Source organism: Micromys minutus (assembly GCF_963924665.1).
Source record: "Micromys minutus genome assembly, chromosome: X".
In the NCBI taxonomy this organism is placed as follows: Eukaryota; Metazoa; Chordata; class Mammalia; order Rodentia; family Muridae; genus Micromys; species Micromys minutus.
Window position 1 is genome coordinate 19357626 of NC_137970.1, and position 18895 is coordinate 19376520.

An 18895-nucleotide genomic window follows, 5' to 3' on the forward strand; every position below is an offset into this window, starting at 1 on the left:
GACAGGCATGGTATGTACTCATTAATAAGTGGATATTAGTCACAAAAGTACAGAATACCCAAGATACAGCTCACAGACTGTATCAAGTTTAACAAGAAGGAAGGCCAAAATGAGGGTGGTTCAATCCCACTTAGAAGAGGGAACAAAATAATCTTGGGAGGCAAAGAAAGGGAGGGATCTGGGTGGGAAAGGGGAGGGGGAGGAGAAAAGGGGGCAGGATCAGGTATGAGGGGAGAGACAAGAGAGAAGCACAAAGGGCCAGGAGAGTGAATGGAAACATGCAGCTGCATAGGTTGGGGGCTAGGGAGAACCTCTAGAAAGTTCCAGAAATCTTGGATGTGAAAGGCTCCCAGGATTATTATTTTTTAATTTCTAAAAATATTTTAATGAAAAGGTCATCTTTCTTTAACAGTTCATTATGCTACAAATGAAACAATTGTATTACAGACCACCTCTGCCGTCAAAGATGAGAAAACAGGTTAGGTTTAAATACTTGGACAGGCTACCAATCCCCACAGCACCTTGCATATCTGCTTGTTTGCTACCCTGCCAATTACTGATACTATTGTCAGGAGTGTTTCAAATTTTAAAAACCAAGCTCATTTCTCCGTAGTCCCCTACTAGATGAACTTCACCGTGTGTTCCCTAATTTAGACATGAATGTGAACACACCTTTCATAAATGTAAACTGGGAGCAGTATCCCACAGGTCCAAGAAAACCAAAATCAGCCTCTGGCTCCCAGGATTCAATGGGGATGACCTTAGCCAAAATGCCCGACAGTGGAGAGATGGAATATGAAGAAACCACCTCCAGTGGAGAGATGGGGCCACCCACACATCTTCAGAAATTTTGACAAAGAATTTTTTCTGTCTAAAGGGAATGAAGAGACACAGAGATTGAAGAAAAGGCCATCCAGTGACTGGCTCACCTGGGGACCAATCCCATGGGTGAGCATCAATCCCTGACACTCTTACTGATGCTGTGTCGTGTGTGCAGACAGGAGCCCAGCAGGGCTCTCTGAGAGGCTCTACCATCAGCTGACTGAGACAGATGCAGATACAGCTAAACACTGGACTGAGGTTGGGGACCCCTATGGAAGAGTTAAGGCAAGGACTGAAGAAGCAGAAAGGGATTGCAACCCCATAGGATGAACAACAGTATCAACTAACTGAACCCCTAGGAGCTCCCAGAGACTGAGCCTCCAAGTCAAACAGCATACATGGGCTGTTCTGAGGCCCCTGACACATACGTAGTAGAGGGATGTCTTGTCTGGCCTCAGTGGGAGAGGATGTGCCTAATCCTGTAACTTGATGCCTCAGGGAAGGAGAATGCTGGGAGGGGCTGAGGTAGGGTTGAGTGAGTGGAGGTGGGAGAGTGGGGGAGTACCCTCTCAGAGGCAAAGGGAAGGAGGGATAAGCTGAAGAACTCTGGGAGGAGGGACCGGGAAGGGGGGGTAACATTTGGAATGTAAATAGATAAAATAACTTAATTAAAAAATAACATCATGAAATTTACAGACAAATGGACGGAACTAGAAAAAAAAAAAATCATCCCAAGAGAGGTAACCCAGACCCAGAAAGACAAACATTGTACGTACTTACTTATAAGTGGCTATTAACTACAAAGTAAAGGATAATTATGCTACAATCCACAGACCCAGAGAGGCTAAGTAACAATGAGAATTCAAGAGGATAGCATGGTTCTATTTCCCTGGGAAGGGAAGATAGAATAAATATTGCAGGTGGACTGAGGGGGGATGGGAACAGGAGAGATCAGGTGGGGAGAGGATGGAGGGAGAGAGTTCTGTGAGAGACAACTGGAATTAGGGGTACAATTTGGGAGCAAGCTAGAAACCTAGTGCAATGGAATCTGTTAAGATGACTAGCTTAGCAAAGAGAGACAAGGAGCCAGAACTGGCCATCTCCCACAATTTGGCAAGACTTCCAGTGGAGGGTTTGGGACATCAACCCAGCCCCAAAAACCTTCAACCTACAATTTGTCCTGCCAGCATGATGTGCTGGGGTAAAGGTGGCACAGAAATTGTGGGCATGGCCAACCACTGACCAGTTCAGCTTGAGACCATGAGAAGGAGGACACCTGTGACACTACCTGGAGAACCAGAAACCTGAGGGCAGATAGCCCAGAGACCAAGCATAGAACCAACTGTGACTGGAAAAAAAGTCATTGAAATGATGCTTAATGGTATTTTTCCGTGCTCTTAGATTGGTGCCTAACCCAATTGTTATCAGAGAGGGAACAACAGGGTTGTAGACCTGTTTAGAAATTGTTATTTAGGGGCTATTCCAATCTTTGTTGTCAGCAGTCTAACACAACACCGTGGCAGTCCAGTCTCCTTGGCAATCACCACTCATGAATCAGCAAAGGCAGCTCGGTTCTGCAGAAACAGCAAAATGCCACTGGTATACCAAGCATGAGTTTTTTTTGGTGGGTTACTCTCTATGAAGGAACAGCAGGCAAGGGCCAGCAACACAATGTTGCTGATCTATAGTCAGCAAAGACTAGCAAGGCAGAGCAAGGCAAACCAAAGCCAGAGCCTCCTCTCACCGTCTGTGGGGTCATATTTATAGTCTTTCTAAACACCATGCACGCTCTCACATGTCTGCTTCAGCAAAACATAACATGACTGGGTCTCCAAAGAAACCAGAATTTTCCACTTCATTGGTGTTTTTGTGGGACTCCTAACAGTGGGAACGGGGGCTTTTCCTGATACTTTTGCCTGCTATTGAGATCCCTATTCTCTTACTGGGTTACCTTGTCCGACCTTAATTTCAGAGAGGTGCCTAACCTTATTGCAACTTGATATGCAATGTTTGGCTGATATCCCTGAGAGGCCTGTCCTTTTCTGAAGGGAGATGGAGGAGGAGTGGATGGGGAGAGCAGAGGTGGGGTGGACAGAGAAGGTGGGGCAGAAGGAGGGAGGGGAAACTGTGGTCAGGATGTAATATGTGGGAAAATAAATTTGTTTTTAAAATGCAAAAATGAACACAAAAGAAGCCACTGTAACTGAAGTAACTTTGTTAGGACGATGAAGAATGCTAACTTTTTCTTCCTTTTAGAAAGCAGTCCCAGTGGCAGAACTGTCTTTGTCCCTCTTTGAGACAGGGTCTCACCATGTAGTCTACTCCCGACTAGCCTAAGATTGGCTATGTAAACTAGCATGGCTTCAGATTTGCTACAGTTGTCCTGCTTCGGCCTCCAGAACACTAGGGTTGGTTCATGAGAACACTTCTCATAGACATTTGGATTGTGAGTCTGGGACTGCTCAGTAGGTAAAGGTGCTGTCACCAAGTCTAATGATCTGTGTTTGATTCCCAAAACCCACATGATGGAAGGAGACTTAAATCCTACAGCCCTTTTGACACCACACAGTACACACACGCACACACACACACACACACACACACACACACACACATACACACACAGGGGAGGGGATTAAAAAAATAAAGATTTCTAATCTGGTGCTAAATCCTTTGATAAAGCAGAAAAAATCAACATACTTACACTGGCTATCAATAACCAAGAGTCCTTGAGGGACATAGATGAGAAAATATTTAACATAGAAAGATCATAACAAAGGTATAGATAGAAAGTGTAGGCTGAGATTTGTGGGCCTGAAGACTTTGGGTTGAGAAAAAGTATGGGTGGAAGACAGTTTAGATGTTCATCCTCAAGTTCCTAATTGAAACATTAGCTGAAGGGTGTTCTAGGATGACCAGAGACCTGAGTTTTTAACAACAATCTCTAGATGAGGTACATTCTACAAGGTGTGATCTGGGCATTGGACCCAGAAATGGAGCAAAGGCTTTAAGCTGATGAGAGATGTCCTTGACTCTGAGTTTGCTTTACAGAAGTGTGTTTCATAAGGCCTGCCTCCTATCTCTAGCTCCTAGTAACATGTCCTGCCCAGTGCATAAATATTTCATCCTGCCTAGCCTGTTTTTGCTTCGACTTATTTCTCTCTGCTGTCTGCCTGTATTTCAGAATCTTTCCTTCACACTCAGTATTCTGGAATCTTTAACTGGAAATGTGTTTGTACTTCCACGGAAGAGTGCTTTCTTAACAGGTACTAGGTCTTGGGTTTGATTTCATCACTGAAAAAAAAATCAAGTTCTCTGTCCCTTTTGTCTATCCTGTCATTTTATCTTTTACTAAATGAACCGTGTCCTCCTTGGAAGTATAAACCTTGTATTATTCCCTGTGTATCTCTAGGACCCGGTAGCACCTGGCCGGATAGGAATCGGTTTCATTTACACTTGAAAGCTTTCATGAGAAAGGGGCTCAGTTTCTGCAGGGACTCAGTTTCAGTCTTCTCCCTGTCTTTTCTCCAGTGGAGCTGTCTGCCAAAAGATCAGCTAGAGCACAGGATGAAGGAGTTATTATTTCATGCTGGTGCCACTAGGTTTTTTCTACAAAGGAAACGTTCCTTGGCTGGAAACTGAAACGTTTACCCTTGCCAAGGTCCGGCACAGCAGGCCACGCCCCGATCTCCCCCACCCTCGGCGCGGTGACTGCTCCCCGCCCCCGCGATAGGCGCTCCACCTAGTAGGTGGCTCTGTGTCGGCCAATCAGCGAGCGCAATGTGCAAAAGGCACTAAAAGCCTTCCTCTGGTGGCAAGGCTCATACAAGATGGCTGCGGCTTGTCGGAGCGTGAAGGTAGACTGCTCTGTGCCCTTAACGTTTGTTTTTCTGTAGGCTAGGACTGCACGGGCAGGAACTAAAGAGGAGAGATCGGTGCCCGGAGAAAAGGGTCCTGCTTATCCAGGCGTGGTCTTGCGGCGGTTGGGCTCAATAGGTGAACCACCAAAGTTCAATTGCATGTGTATGTGAGGGGGTCACAGAAAAAAAAAATCCTGGGACGAGACACGCCCCCTTCCCCCCAGAGGAAGCACATTTAGGCCACTGACTGTCGCCACTTCTTTGCAGAATTCTAGAATTGGCAAATGAAAAGGTGGGGGTGGTCTGGTTAATAGTTCACCTTTGTCCCTCTTCACAGGGCCTGGTCGCAGTAATAACTGGAGGAGCCTCTGGCCTTGGCCTGGCTACAGCCAAAAGACTGGTGGGACAAGGGGCCACAACTGTACTTCTGGACGTACCTAACTCAGAGGGTGAAGCCCAAGCCAAGAACTTAGGAGAAAGCTGCATATTTACCCCAGCAAATGTGAGTTATGACTGTCCCATGGTGTGCATGAGGAAACTTGTTGGGGGATTCCTTCTATAAGAACGTGGTCTGGGGTCGGTCAGATGGCTCACTGGGTAAAGGCACGTGATGCCATCCATGGCAACCTCAGTTTGATCCCCGGGAACCACATGGAAAGGAAAGATCCAACTCTGACCTCCCCATGGATGCCCTGGAGGAACATTCCTGCACACACACATAAACGTAAGGGTGGGGAATCCACCTCCTTTTAGCTTTTGACCGGAGTCCTGAGAGGCCTGCAGTGAGAAAGCTAAAGCTGGGGCTCAGCGCCATGGGGATGAGAGGACTGGACATGCCAGAATTTTTTGGAGAGGATACGTACACTTGGAATACATATCTTGCCCAGACAGTTTACATTTACAGAGTTGAAACACTTTTAAACTCAGCAGGTAGGGATCTTTTTCCTTTAAAGCTAGGCCATGTTCCTGTAATTTTTAGAACTGGATCGTATTGGCTTACAGCTCTGTGGCAGAGTTTTTGCCTAGCATGTGGGAGGCACTTGGGTTTAGTCATCAGTACTTGCAAAAGAGAAAGAAAAAAACAAACAAACCAGTGTTTATAGTGCCCTATTCTCTATCAACTGAGAATAACCAGGGGCATATGAATCAAGAGAATACAGATTTGGAGCGTTTTGCAGCACTTTTCTATAGTACCTACCATTTTCTCTTTCATCTTCGTTTTATTACAACTTTTTCGGCCTCCCTTTTGCTCACACAGTTCTGTTCCCACTCATGGCCTGGGTCTGCCCTCCTCTCTAAGTTTAGTGGTATGTGTATGTGTGTGTGCTAGGAAAGAAATGCTTTCCTTCATTTCTTCCTTTCAAGGTGACCTCTGAGAAGGAGGTACAAGCAGCTTTGACTCTAGCAAAAGAAAAATTTGGCCGTATAGATGTGGCTGTCAACTGTGCAGGTATTGCAGTGGCCATTAAGACATACCACCAAAAGAAGAACAAGGTCCATACCTTGGAGGACTTCCAGCGGGTTATCAATGTAAGGCCTTGATGGATCTCCACGGGCAGAAATAAGGGGTGTATGGCTGTGGGTCCTCCCAAAGGTTATAAGGAAACGAGGCACCCTCTGCCCTCGATCCTACATCATGCTTTTACCATCCTCCAGGTGAATCTCATAGGCACTTTCAACGTGATCCGCCTGGTTGCTGGTGAGATGGGCCAGAATGAACCAGACCAGGGAGGCCAGCGTGGAGTTATCATTAACACTGCCAGTGTGGCTGCCTTTGAGGGCCAGGTATGTGTGTGGACAGGGGGTCGGTGGGGGTGTGGTGGGGGAGAGCTCTTAGCTGAATGACTTTTGGGAGATCTCCCACATATGTTCTCCACCCTTTTTCCAGGTTGGGCAAGCTGCATACTCTGCATCCAAAGGGGGCATAGTGGGCATGACACTGCCCATTGCTCGAGATCTGGCTCCTATAGGTATCCGTGTGGTGACTATTGCTCCAGGTAGACATTTCTCTGATCTTTTTGCCATACTAGGACTGGGTGGGACCTGTAGGCAGATGAGAGAAGGTGTCCACCGTCTACCGTGTAAACATAGCAGCTTAGCACTGAAGTGAGGAAGAACCAGTTAACTGTGCAAACAAAAATGAACCTCTGATTCCGGTACTCTTGCCCAGGTCTGTTTGCCACCCCACTGATTACCACCCTGCCAGACAAAGTGCGCAACTTCTTGGCCAGCCAGGTACCCTTTCCCAGCCGACTAGGTGACCCTGCTGAATACGCTCATCTGGTGCAGACCGTAATCGAGAACCCATTCTTGAATGGAGAAGTCATCCGGCTTGATGGGGCCATTCGAATGCAGCCTTAAAGGGCCAAGGCAGGAAAACCACCAGCTCCTTTTCAGTTTGAAGGAAACCTAACAGCCACTTTGTAACTCTGCTCACCCTCTGTGCCTAATAAATTCTCAAACCTACAGGGCTTGCGCAGTCTTGTGTGCTGGGGGAAGAAGGTAAAAGACTCTGAGGTTGGATACATGAGAGCCCCAGTGTGGAATGTGAGAGGTGGTATCTCACTCCTTTTGTGTACTGTTACAACACATGGTTGATTGTAGTGAACAACTTTATTACCTAGAGTAGAAAGTGGAGGTTTGGACTTCGTTCCCTCCTACTGGGTAGATATTAAAAATGGGGGTATGCAGCATCTTTTTGATTCCTGGCCACCTGTGAGATTGATAGGTGAGAAGAAAGGCGACCATCCCGAGTTCAGCGGCTACTGGTGTTGAACTGTAGGTAATAGTGCGCGGTAGGTTGATTGGTGTAGATGACCGAATTCAGATAATTTTGCCTGTGAAAATTCAAAGGCCTCAGGTGATGTGTTTTCCCTCTCCCTGATCCTTGTTCTTCCTCCCCACCTACCCCTGGGCTTCCTCCCCATTGCTACACCCTATAACTTACTGAGCGTGTTGTTCCTTAGCTAACTCCTGGTTGAAGGAGCCCAGTCCTCTTCGAAATTCTGCACACAGTTCCCTCTCCTGTTCTTCCAGCTCCAGTGCTGCTTCAGCCAACCGTTTGCTTTGGCTGCCCCACTCAGCTTCCACCAACTTTTCAGCTTGGCGCTGCTCCTTCTTTTCTTGTCGTTGGGTTTCTTGGGTTTTCCTGATGGCAGCTCTCTGCTCTGCAGTCATGCCTTTCCAACAGTAGGGCAGGACCCGGTGAGGAGCGTTGGGGCGTTGGGCAGCTTGAGGATTTTCAGTCAGCAGGTCACTGGTGATTTGTTTCTTGATCTCTGTGAGGTTGGCCTCCTGTTGCTGCTGCTGTTCACGGCGCTGCTTCAGGACTTGCTTAGCTGCCTAGTAGAGACCCCCAAATGTAAGCATGTGGGGGCCCAGCCTTAGGAAACTCACTTGAAGGGTTGGAAAAATACAGCCCTACACATCCCAGAGAGAAGGGAGAAACTTAACATGGATTTTTACTCAACCTACTGGCATGATAGAGGCAGAATAGCCAGGGAATTTCTCAGCACTTGGGAAGCCTTACGCTGAGAGGTCAGAGATGAAAGGTCAATACCTGTTCTTAAAGCACCCTAGAGCTGGGGGTAGGGAGAGAGGGGACTTATGCTTTAATAGGATCTTAGGTGGAAGACTTGGGTAGACGAGAATGCTTGTACTGGGTTCAGTACATTGGATGGTTCAGGACTTACCTGGGCTTTGTTGGCATTGGCCATAGCAGTCCTCATAGCTGCTCGACAGGATTCCTCCAGCCTAGCCAGTTCAGCAGCCCGTGTGTCCGCGGCTAGGCGCAGTTGGTCACTGAGCAAAGCTACACAGAAATACAGGCAACACATTGTACTCGCCTGTTCTAGTCCCCATTCATGCATTGGTTATCTGTTCAACATACTTTCTGTGTTTATATTTGAATGTCAAAGTTGTAGTGATTAAGGAAGGAGTTACTCTTTGGGGTTGGGGTGGGCAAAGTATAGCAACTTGGGTGATAATGAAGCTCTGTCACCTTTCATTGGTGTGGCCTTAAATAAATGTCATTTCACTAAGTCTCAGTCTTAAGGTTATTTGTTGGGTTCTAAGAATACCACAGAATTAGATACTATCTCAGAGAACTCCCTGCCTAGTCCAGAGTGATGGAGTATGCCTGTAACTCCAGCTCTTAGGAGACAGAGACAGGAAGATTAGAACTTCAAGGTTATCTATCCTTGGTTACATAGCAAGTTCAAAGTCTTAGTACCTCCCACCTTAAAAAACAAACAAACCTCCCTCTCTGGTAGGAGAGACAGATCCAAAAGATAATCAGACAACAACCTGGTAAGGCCAATGGCAGAGGTGCATATAAGCATACTGAAGGTTTTAGGTGCTGAGGAAATCACATCATGGTAGGAGTATGTACTTAGTGTATAGGAAGTCCTGGAGTCCATCCTCAGCATCAAAACAACAACAAATTAAAAAGTCTAAGCACAAAAATCAAGGAGAAAATGGCATGCCAATCATGGTCACAGTATAAGCAAAGCTACTAAACATTTTCCCACTTCAAGCCACACACTGAATTCTTTGTCCTTAGGCCCTGTTAGACACTGGTGATTGGAAGGTGAAATGAGTACAAAGATCTGATCCTTGCCCTGGAAAGGTTTTCTCTGGTGTAAAAGAAAGATGTGGCCAGACTGTATCATAATAATAGTTGCTATTCTATGTGATGTAGATTATAATCCCTGTTTAAAGATGAAGAAACTGAGCTGTCAAGATGGCATATGCCTGAAACCCCAGTAGGCTGAGGAAGGAGGATTGCTGAGTTCCAGCCCAGACTAGGTTGAATATAAATAGCAAGACCCTGTCTCATGAAATGAAGAAAACAATTATAGAGAAGGAACATTCATTTGCCCAAAGCAGAAAGTACATAGAACTGTAAAATGCTTCCTCCAGGGAAGTGCCAAGGACGAAGTCAGGCAAGCGAGGGCTTGCACAGACTAAGCTTTCTGCCTCAGCTGTATGGGTAAAATACCTCCTCACATGGTGCTGTATCCACACAGGATGAACTCTCTGCTGTGCTACTTACCTGCCCGTGCTTCCTCTTCTCTGGCTGCCTGCTGCTCCTGTATCTGTTTCTCCAGGTTGTATCTCAACTGTTCCTGCTGCATTCTAATGTGTGAGGCCCTCTCCAGGTCCTCTCCAAGGAAGTACTGCATGCTGGCTGGGCCAAAGTATGCATCATTCTCAAAATAAGGAACCTGGTACTCCTGGAGTTGGTCTGAATCCCAGAAGTCGAATTCATGTCCACTCTTGAACTGCTGCTGCCTTTGCTCCCGGAAATCCTGCACTCTCTTGGACAGCCGACATGCGCGTTCTGCTTCTTCTTTCTCTAGCATCTGTGCTACCAGATCATAGTGCACATGCTTGGTGCCTAAGGGTGATTGATAGGGACATGAAGACACCTAGAACAGATCCCAGTCAACCTATGCTCTAAAGCCTCTTCCCAAAGTCATCTGGTTTATCTTATTGCCTCAGGCTCTACTCTAAGGCAGAATTGCCCAACTTCAGGCCACTCCTGATTTATACTTTTGTTTCACCCTAGCCTTAAATTTTTACCATAAGCCATATCTTTGCTCCGCTCTATTGCCTCCCGAAACTTGCGTTCCTCCACCTGGTAGTTGAGGGCTTCCACATCCACCTGCATCTCAAAGAAAGGGGCTAAGTTAGAGGAGGGTCTTAGCATGTACACTGAATATCCTAAAGGATGCTGTTTAAGAATTACTACCCTCTTCAAAATCACCCTGTAACTCTTCAGGACCTACTGGATAAAGTTCTAACCCCTGAACTGAGCCTGTAAACACTTCTGTGGTCTAGCTGCTGCTTCTCTGCCTTTACTTCTGTTCCCCATTTCCCTACCTCCTCTCACAGTACTGTAAGGAACTATACTTCTAGATCTCTGCATATCTTAAGCTATTTAAAACCCACAGCCTTTGCTCCAACTGTTTCCTCCCTTTGGAACAGTCTTTCCTTCCTTCCTTTACTATACTTCAGTTTACCCTTCAAGACTTACTCTGGAAGCTTCTACTTTCATAATCTAGGACCCACTGGCCATACTATATTGATTGACATTAGCCTCTCTAGTATCTCCTCCACTAGGCTGTGAGCTGTTTTGAGGGGAGAAGTCAGGCCTTAAGTATCATTATATTCTCCACTGTCCAACTTGGTCCAAGGTAGGTCCCAAGGAAATTCTTGCAACCAGAATCTCAGTCAGACTACTCAAACTTCATTTTGCTGTAGTCAGGTGGTCAGGTAATAAGCTCTGATTTTTTTTTTCACAGTTGATAGCTCAATGCTTCATTTGGTCTCATTTTACATATATAATAGCAGAGCTGGCTTTGAATACAAGTATCTTTCCTAGATACTTCCTCTACCGGCCCACTCAGTGACTGTTTGTTTGTTTCTTAAAGTTATCAGGATTTTCCTTTTCATTAAAATTCACTGAAAAGAGTATGAAAGGGTAGACAGTTTAGTGAAGAATAAACATCCCTTCAGTCTCTGCCCCTCAGCTTGGTTCACAGTTGTGAAGGTTAATACTAACAACATGGTCTGGTAAGATGGTTCTGTGGGTAAAGTTCAGGCCTGACAACCTAGTTGGATACATGGTGGAAGGAAGTTATCTTTTCACCTCTATAGTCATATATGCATGCATGGTGGTCCCACATGCCCCTCCCAAATAAAAAAAAGATACATAAATAAAATATTGTCGGCTTGACAGCATCCAGAATCGTTTAGGAGATAAACCTCTGGGCATGTCTGTTTTAAGTGGGAAAACCTGCCCTAACTGGGCAGTACCATACATACCATAGACTAGTGTCCGAGACTAAATAAAAGCCAGAAAGTGAGCTGAACTCTGCTTGCTAACTGGGTGCAAACTGACCAGCCACCTCCTGCTATTTTACTCCAATAATGGACTATATGTTCAAACTGAGCCAAACAAACCTTCCCTTTTTTTGTGTGTGTTTGTCAGGTATTTTATCATAGTAATAAGAAAAGCAACTAATATAACAATGTCACATTTAGCCTTGCAGAAATACCCTAGGTTTATGTAGTATCAAATTTTCTTTACACCTTCTTATGGCTCCACATTGTTTCTCAAGAACAATGTCAAAGAGCTGACCAGAGGAGAGCCAGCTGTCACCCCATCATCTCTGTCTCTTTGAAATCCTGCCTCTCTTCCTAAGCCCTGTTCAGGCACATGAAGTTGGTTCCACAGCTCCTGCCTTTCCAGTCCCAGGGCATGCTTGAGTCCAGAAGGGTTAAAATGCACTGCTACATTCCTCTCTAGGCACAAGGGGCAAATAATCCCAGTCTTGTAAAGTCACCATTACCCACTCACCCCCATGACTCGGTTCCGCACATTGAAGAATCGGTATTGTCGTTCCTTTTCACGATTTCTTCTAGCCTCAATGGCTGCTAGCTCCTTGGGATCTGGTGAAAGGTCTAACTTATACATCTGGAACAACGAGAGGTAGAGTGGCCTATTAATGCTGACTGAACTATACCTTGACTGAACTATACCTTCATTACTTTCTCACTATCACTATCCTAGTTTTTACTTTCTGATGTTTTGTATCTTGATTTTACTTTATGATGTTTCACTATCTGTGCCTTCAATCTCTACTGTCATCACACTAAGTCAGGCTTCAGTCTAATATCAAGACAATATTCCCAGAATCCTTGATGGCCTGTTAATCCATTTTACAATTCTCTCTGCCCTGGCTACTCTGGGGATCTTTCTAAAAGCAAGTGAAAATTGCACTTCTTAAGTTAAAATGTGTGTAAGCAGCCCAGATGCAGAGAATAATAGACTGCAGACTGCTCACCCCTAATGGGACCTCTACATTATATCCACTCTTCGAGTCTTAGTAATCATTGCAGAAGAGGTGGAAAGACTCAGGGGTGGTGGATGAATACAAGAAAGTAGTGTCCTCGGCACATAGCTGGGGCAGCTGCATGTATGAACTCAGATTTTGTCAGCATGCATAAATCTTGTATAAGCTCGAGCCAGACCATATCCCAGCATGCAAAGAGGAAGGGGGTATGACCCTACCCCTAGTGAAAGAGCTGTTGGCAATGGACAGCTGCTGGAAGGGGAGAGTCCCCTCTTTTTGTTTGATTTTTAAAGACAAGGGTTCTCTGTGTAGTCCTTCTGCCCTGGAACTTGTTCTGTAGACCAGGCAGACTGGTCTTGAATTCAGAGACTGCCCGCCTCTGCCTCCTTTGCTGGGATTAAAGGTGTGTACCACACTCTACAAGCCCACTCTTGAGTTGACCATATTCCAGTAGAAGGCCACAAATCAAATAATATATTGTCAGCACAAATTAGACTTGATAGGTGAAAAAAATTAAGAGCACATAAAGTTGGTTGAGCAGGGAAAGGGAGCTGGGTCTGAGAAGAGTTGGAAACAGGGTGACTGTGATCAAAACATACTGTGCAAAATTCCCAAAGAACTAATAAAACCAGTATCAAATTCTTTGTAAGCAGCTTTAAAGTAAATGTCTTCCAAGTGTTTAAAAAAACAGAAAAATGTTATTCGTGAATTCTTATGTATAGATAAATATTACAGAGAGAACAATAATAGATCTTGCATTGCGCAGTGTAGTTTGAAAAGAGACAAGACACTTCAGTGGGACCGATAATTTCTATACATTGAGGTTTTTGTTCTAACAGGATTTCACTGTGTCACCGAGGTTTGTTTGAAGTTGTAATACTTTACCAGTCTGTAAGTACTAAGATGACAACTACACCTATCTTAACTTGGGGAGTTGGTTAGTTTATCTCTATCTTATCAGGCTTCCAAACTTAGATATGGGCTAGATATTTTTCCTTGTTTATGTCAACCATTTCAGTTATAAAATGACTATTGGAAATTATAGCTATAGAAAGAAGTGGAGTATGTGAAGGCCAGTATGCCTGGAGTACTAAACCAAGAGATAGCAGCATGAGACAAATTGAAAAGGTATGTAGGGACTGGCTCTCAAAAGCCTATAGTAATGGGTCCGGAATGTGGCAAAGTGCTTGTCTAGCACACACGAAGCCCTGAGTGTAATCCACAGTACCATGTAACCTTGGACTGAGTAGTGCATGCCTATAATCTCAGCACTTGGGGGAGGTGAAGACAGGAAGATCAGAAGTTCAAGTACTCTTCAACTACAGAGTAAGAACCAGTGTCAAGAAAATTGTATCAAGGGCCAGTGAAATGGGTCAGTGGGTAAAGATACTTGTTAAACATCCTGATGATCTGAGTTTGATCACATGGTAGAAAGAGAACCAATTCCTATCAAGTTGTCCTCTGACCACCATATGTGCATACCCATGTTCCCCTCGCCCCACCCCCAGTAAATAAAATAAAATGTAATAAAAAGTTTGCCTTTAAACCATTTCCAAAAAAGAGTTTGGATTTCAATGTAATGAGAGGTTAGTGGAGGATTTCAAGGAGGTAAGATGAGAGAAATATAAGATTTATGTTTGTGACCTGTCCCTCTACTCACATGTTAAAACTGGGCTTCCCAAAATATGGATACTGGCAGATTGTCCTACTAGAGAATAATGAAATAAAGGGGAAATGGCATTTCAGATAAGAAAGCTACTTGTTTGTGTGATAAACGGGCAACAGGAAACAATATGGAGGAAGCTAGAAGGCCAATGTGGAGACTAAATTAACCAAAAAGATAAGGATAGTGTCTTTGAGTAGGGCTCTTTTAAGAAGAGAGAGGGCTGGAGAATTGGCTCATCATTAAAGGTTAGACTCATGCCAAAAGAAAAAAAAAAAAAATGAGTTAAAGGCCAGGTTAAAGTGTGTCCAGAACTGGGAGTGATGGTTTGTTATGTAAGCATGAGTTCAGATCCCAGTGAGACCCATTTTTGGTCTTCTGCTTTCCATAACTGCATGAAAGTAAATTTTTATTATTTTATTAAGCTTGGGAGCATTTATTATAGCACTAATATAAAACTCATATAGCTTCTCAGCCAGTGTTTATTGGAAGATGGACTTAGCTTATTTATAGCCACCAGCCCTCTGTAACTATTGAATATTCAAGTGAAATACAATAGGGTGAAATAAAATACAACACTAAAATCACAAAGGGGCCAGGGAGATGGCTCAACGGGGAAAGGTGCTTGCCACCAGGTGAGTTCCATCCCTTGGATGCACATGATGGAGAGAACCTTTGCTCCACATGGTGAAAGAGAACACACCCTTGTAAGTTGTTCTATGACTTCTACACACACTCTCTCTCACATAGTAAAAAAAACAAAAAAAAAAAAACCAGTAGTGGTTACCTGTGTGTGTGTGCATGTGCACCTATACCACAGTGTACTTGTGGAAGTTTTAGGACAACTTTCAGGAGTCACTATCTTCTTCCACCACGTGGAATCCAGAGAGCAAACTCAGGTCAGGCTTGGCTGAAAAATGCCTTTATCTGATAAGCCATCTTACCAGTCTGTAACTACTGACTTTAATAGAATTTTTCTTTATTGTTAATAAGGTCTCACACCTTTTCATGTGCTCAACCATTTTGTTTATTGCTTTGTGTAGTGTTCACTCATCTTGTGTTCATTTTAGGGATGTTTTGCATTCAGAATGTTTACTTTTCAGATATATTTTAAAAAATTATACATATTTGTTGGGTACTTTGTTTCAATACATACATATTTTATGTACATATTAGGGTAAATCTATGTCCTTAAACTTTTTTTTCCAAAACAGAGTTTCTGTCTGTAGTCTAGAACCCTCTCTTTCTCTGTAAACCCAGATGGCCTTAAACTCAGAGATTTGTCTGCCTCTGCCTCCAGTGCTGGGATTAAATGTGTACTCCACCATAAGTGTTCCTATCCACTGAGCACTTTTCTAGCCCTCATTTCATATCCTAATGGTGAATTTTGGTAAACTTAAATTTAGTCACATTTGCCCATTTTTTTTCTTTGAAAGAAGCATTTCTAGTCATTGAAGAAATTTCTTATAAGTTATGATGGCTCAAACACATAATCCCAGCAGTTGGGAGGCTGAGGTAGGAATGTTAAAAATTGGAGGCAAATTTGAACTAAATAGTAAGTTAGAGGCCATCATGGACTATGGGGGCCATTTTTTTTAAATGGGTGTTCCCAGAAAAAAATGAGTTATTAAATAAAAATCTCAATGCCAAGTTATTGGTTAGAGAAGTTCTCAGAGGCACCTACGACATAGGCAACTGCTATGTTTTCTCTCAGTTGTTCATTGTAACTAGATGGTAAGAGCATAAGTGCAAAAGACATCACAGACTTAGCTGCAGGGAATAGTGAAATCTGGAACTGCCAAGGCAATTTCCTTCATGGTGACTAGCTTTCAAAATCCCAGAAGGTGCTACCCAAGTCACTAGGGTAGAAAAGACTTCTTACCAGCAGTAGATCCTGCATGCTATAATGTCAACCTTCTAGGTAAGATGTACCCTCTGGTGTAATAATGGCACGACTATTATAAGATGTAACTAACCACTCTCTGATTAGATTTGAGACCTGGTCCACAAAAGGGAATTCATGCCTGGTACTGTAAATCTGGTCAAAAGTACGTCTGGGGAGGTTATAGGCCCTAGGGGAGGACCTATTAGTACTGTTTTTCTAAATGGTCATTTTTGTCAAACTGCCTTCTAAGTATCTGTATTTATTATAATCAGTTTAGTAGAACTCTCAACTGTGGTCCAATGAGCTTCTTTTTGCCATGGGCAAGTTTATGCAGAACCCCATAACTGCTCAAAACTGTTGAGAATAAGTAATTATTGAGCGTTAGCCTTAAGTGAGATGTGTATCACCACTACTCCAAAGTTCAGGAGCCGTTGTGTTAGGAGAAAGGGACGGAATGAAGAGCTGGAGGACGGAGATGGGTACCATGGGTACCAAAAATGCTTCCTTTTAGGCATGGCAGCCATGCACTCATGAATTCACAGCAGCTTGTGGTTACCTGCAAGAGACCTGTAAAAGAGCAAGCCAGTGAAGCTTCCAGCATGGATGGGTGAGGAACTCATGAGGCTCCATCCCAGTTGAAGAGCTATTAGAAGTTGATACCTGCTGAGGAAGAGCCAATTTTTTTTGCAGGTGCATACTATGCACATGTGGGTAGTACTAATTGGACTCTGAATCACAAAAATAGTGTGGGATAGGATGGGGGTTTAGAGGACAAAGATGTTGGTATGAGGGTGGATGTGATCCATATTTGTTGGTGCATATATGAAAGTACAGAAGAATTATAAAGAAACAGGCCAGGTGTGGTGGCACACACCTTTAATCCCAGCACTCAGGTGGCAGAGGCAGATGAATCTGAGTTCAAGACCAGTCTGGTCTACTTAGTGAGTTTCAGAGCAGTTAGAACAATGTAGAGACCCTGTTTCCCCCTCAAAACAAGAAAATATTAAAACCCAACCAACCAAACTACAACAAAAAAATCTCTCCATATTCTAAGATACTCTCCTATATACTCTACAATTCCTAAAGTTTTGCCTTTATCGTTTGTTTTGAATCCATTTGAAACTGGATTTTTGTCTATATTTGAGATAGGGCTCCAGTTTAATTTTCTCCCAAGCTCCATCTAATCTTTGAAAATTAAATAGTAATTTAAAACAATTATATGGGACTTTGGTTATTTTATTCCCTTATGTTGACTGTGACTGTTTCCCAAAAAGAGTTTCATTCTGGCTTCCATATCAGATTCTATCAACTGAGTTTTCTCACTTTCCCAGATTCTTTAGGATTCTTCTCAGCTTTTAGACTTTATTTGAAAATAGTTACAGGAATAGGATTAGAGAGATGGCATAGTGGTTTAAGAATACTTCCAGTTCTTTCAGAGTACCAGAGTTCTCTCAGTACTCATGTTAGGTGGTTCTACCTGTAACTCCAGCTCCAAGGGATCTGATGCCTTGTGTCTCTGGCATGTGTGCACATTTGATCAGGTGCGTGCTCACACAAGCCAGTTACAAAGCCAGGCAGTGGTGGTGCATACTTTTGATCCAAGCTTTTTGGGAGGCGGAGGCATGTGGCCTCCCAACTTCAAGGCCAGCCTGGTCTACAGAGTTCCAGGACAGTCAGAACTCTTTGGGGGGAAAAAGATAGTTACAGGAATAGCTGTGGAAACCATCAGATTCCTTCTGTATTTAACTCTGAAAATGGCATTAACCCAGGTCTATAAAGACAATCTGTTGTTACAATGTACGGTTGCCCTGGGCTGCTAGGATCATGACTTATTAATAAGGTGATAGAAGGGGCAGAATGGAAGAACGAAGAAAAGGGGCTGAAAAAGAAACGGAGAAGGGCAAGGTATAAAGGTGAGAGATAGAGAGGGAAATGAGGGAGGTAAACAAAGGAAAAGAGTCAAGAGGAAGATGGGGGATAATGGGGAAGGTGTCATAGAGGTAAGAAGCAGTGGGAATAGGAATTGGGGAGAAAGTGAAGTAGTAAGGAGGGAAAAGGACCCGGGCCCCTGTTGTTCACACAAGTATGATACCTTTCTCAGTACAGGATTCCAATTTTGAAGCTCTTAAGTGGATTGGGCTCAAGTTGGCTCTTGGATTTACAATGGCAGTCTTATTCTGCTTGGAGAAAGAAGAGAGAAGCAGACGATAGGGGCCGTATTTCAAAACACGGCTTTTCCCAACTCCTATCTCTGTTGTCTAGGGGTACCCTCATAAGTCCTTCACACTCCAATCTCACCTCACCTAAGCCCTCCCTTTGATCCCTCTTCCAGTCCAAATTGCCCATCCTTCCGAGGGCGCCTTCCCATTCCTGATGGAATCCTTGGCTGGCGTTTCCTCCCCTCCCCTCCCCTGGCTAGACTACAAACCACAGCCGAGCGTCTGTCTCCCACTCGCTCTGGCGGAACCTTGTAGTGACTTCTGCCTTTTTTCAGCAAGCGTGGGCTCAGGCCCCGTCTGCTTTCTCTAATTTCCCCCAAAATGATCAGTGTCCTAAGAACTAACGCTTTCCCCAACGTAGTTGGCGGCCGCCTCAACAGTTGTGGCGTAACTACAAAGGGGGGCGGGGCCTAAATGCCCAGCACGTGCTCCAGCTAGGCAACAAATCAACAAAAGCTGTATTTCAGGCGGAAGTGACCGCTTTTGGCCCCGGAAACAGGAAATCATGATTGGCTTGGACTTATTATCGCGAGGCTTACTGTACACCCGGCTTGCACTGCGCTATTTCCCGCGCGGGCTAACCTCGG

The 18895-nt window shown here is 44.2% G+C and overlaps 2 protein-coding genes across 2 annotated transcripts; one reads left to right on the plus strand and one right to left on the minus strand.

The window, feature by feature from the left end:
• The first annotated feature begins 4606 nt into the window (after positions 1–4606).
• On the plus strand, positions 4607–7171 carry HSD17B10 (hydroxysteroid 17-beta dehydrogenase 10). The gene is made up of 6 exons (XM_080909617.1): positions 4607–4679; positions 5020–5184; positions 6048–6212; positions 6339–6467; positions 6571–6679; positions 6853–7171. Exons 1-6 carry the CDS (start codon positions 4653–4655, stop codon positions 7041–7043), a joined length of 786 nt encoding a protein of 261 aa, XP_080765743.1. The 5' UTR covers positions 4607–4652; the 3' UTR covers positions 7044–7171.
• Positions 7172–7431: 260 nt separating this feature from the next.
• On the minus strand, positions 7432–12162 carry RIBC1 (RIB43A domain with coiled-coils 1; the record flags this gene model as incomplete). Its single annotated transcript, XM_080909616.1, has 6 exons — positions 7432–7519; positions 7630–8024; positions 8375–8493; positions 9736–10080; positions 10266–10347; positions 12046–12162. 6 exons carry the CDS (start codon positions 12160–12162, stop codon positions 7438–7440), a joined length of 1140 nt encoding a protein of 379 aa, XP_080765742.1. The 3' UTR covers positions 7432–7437.
• Between the last annotated feature and the right edge of the window lie 6733 nt (positions 12163–18895).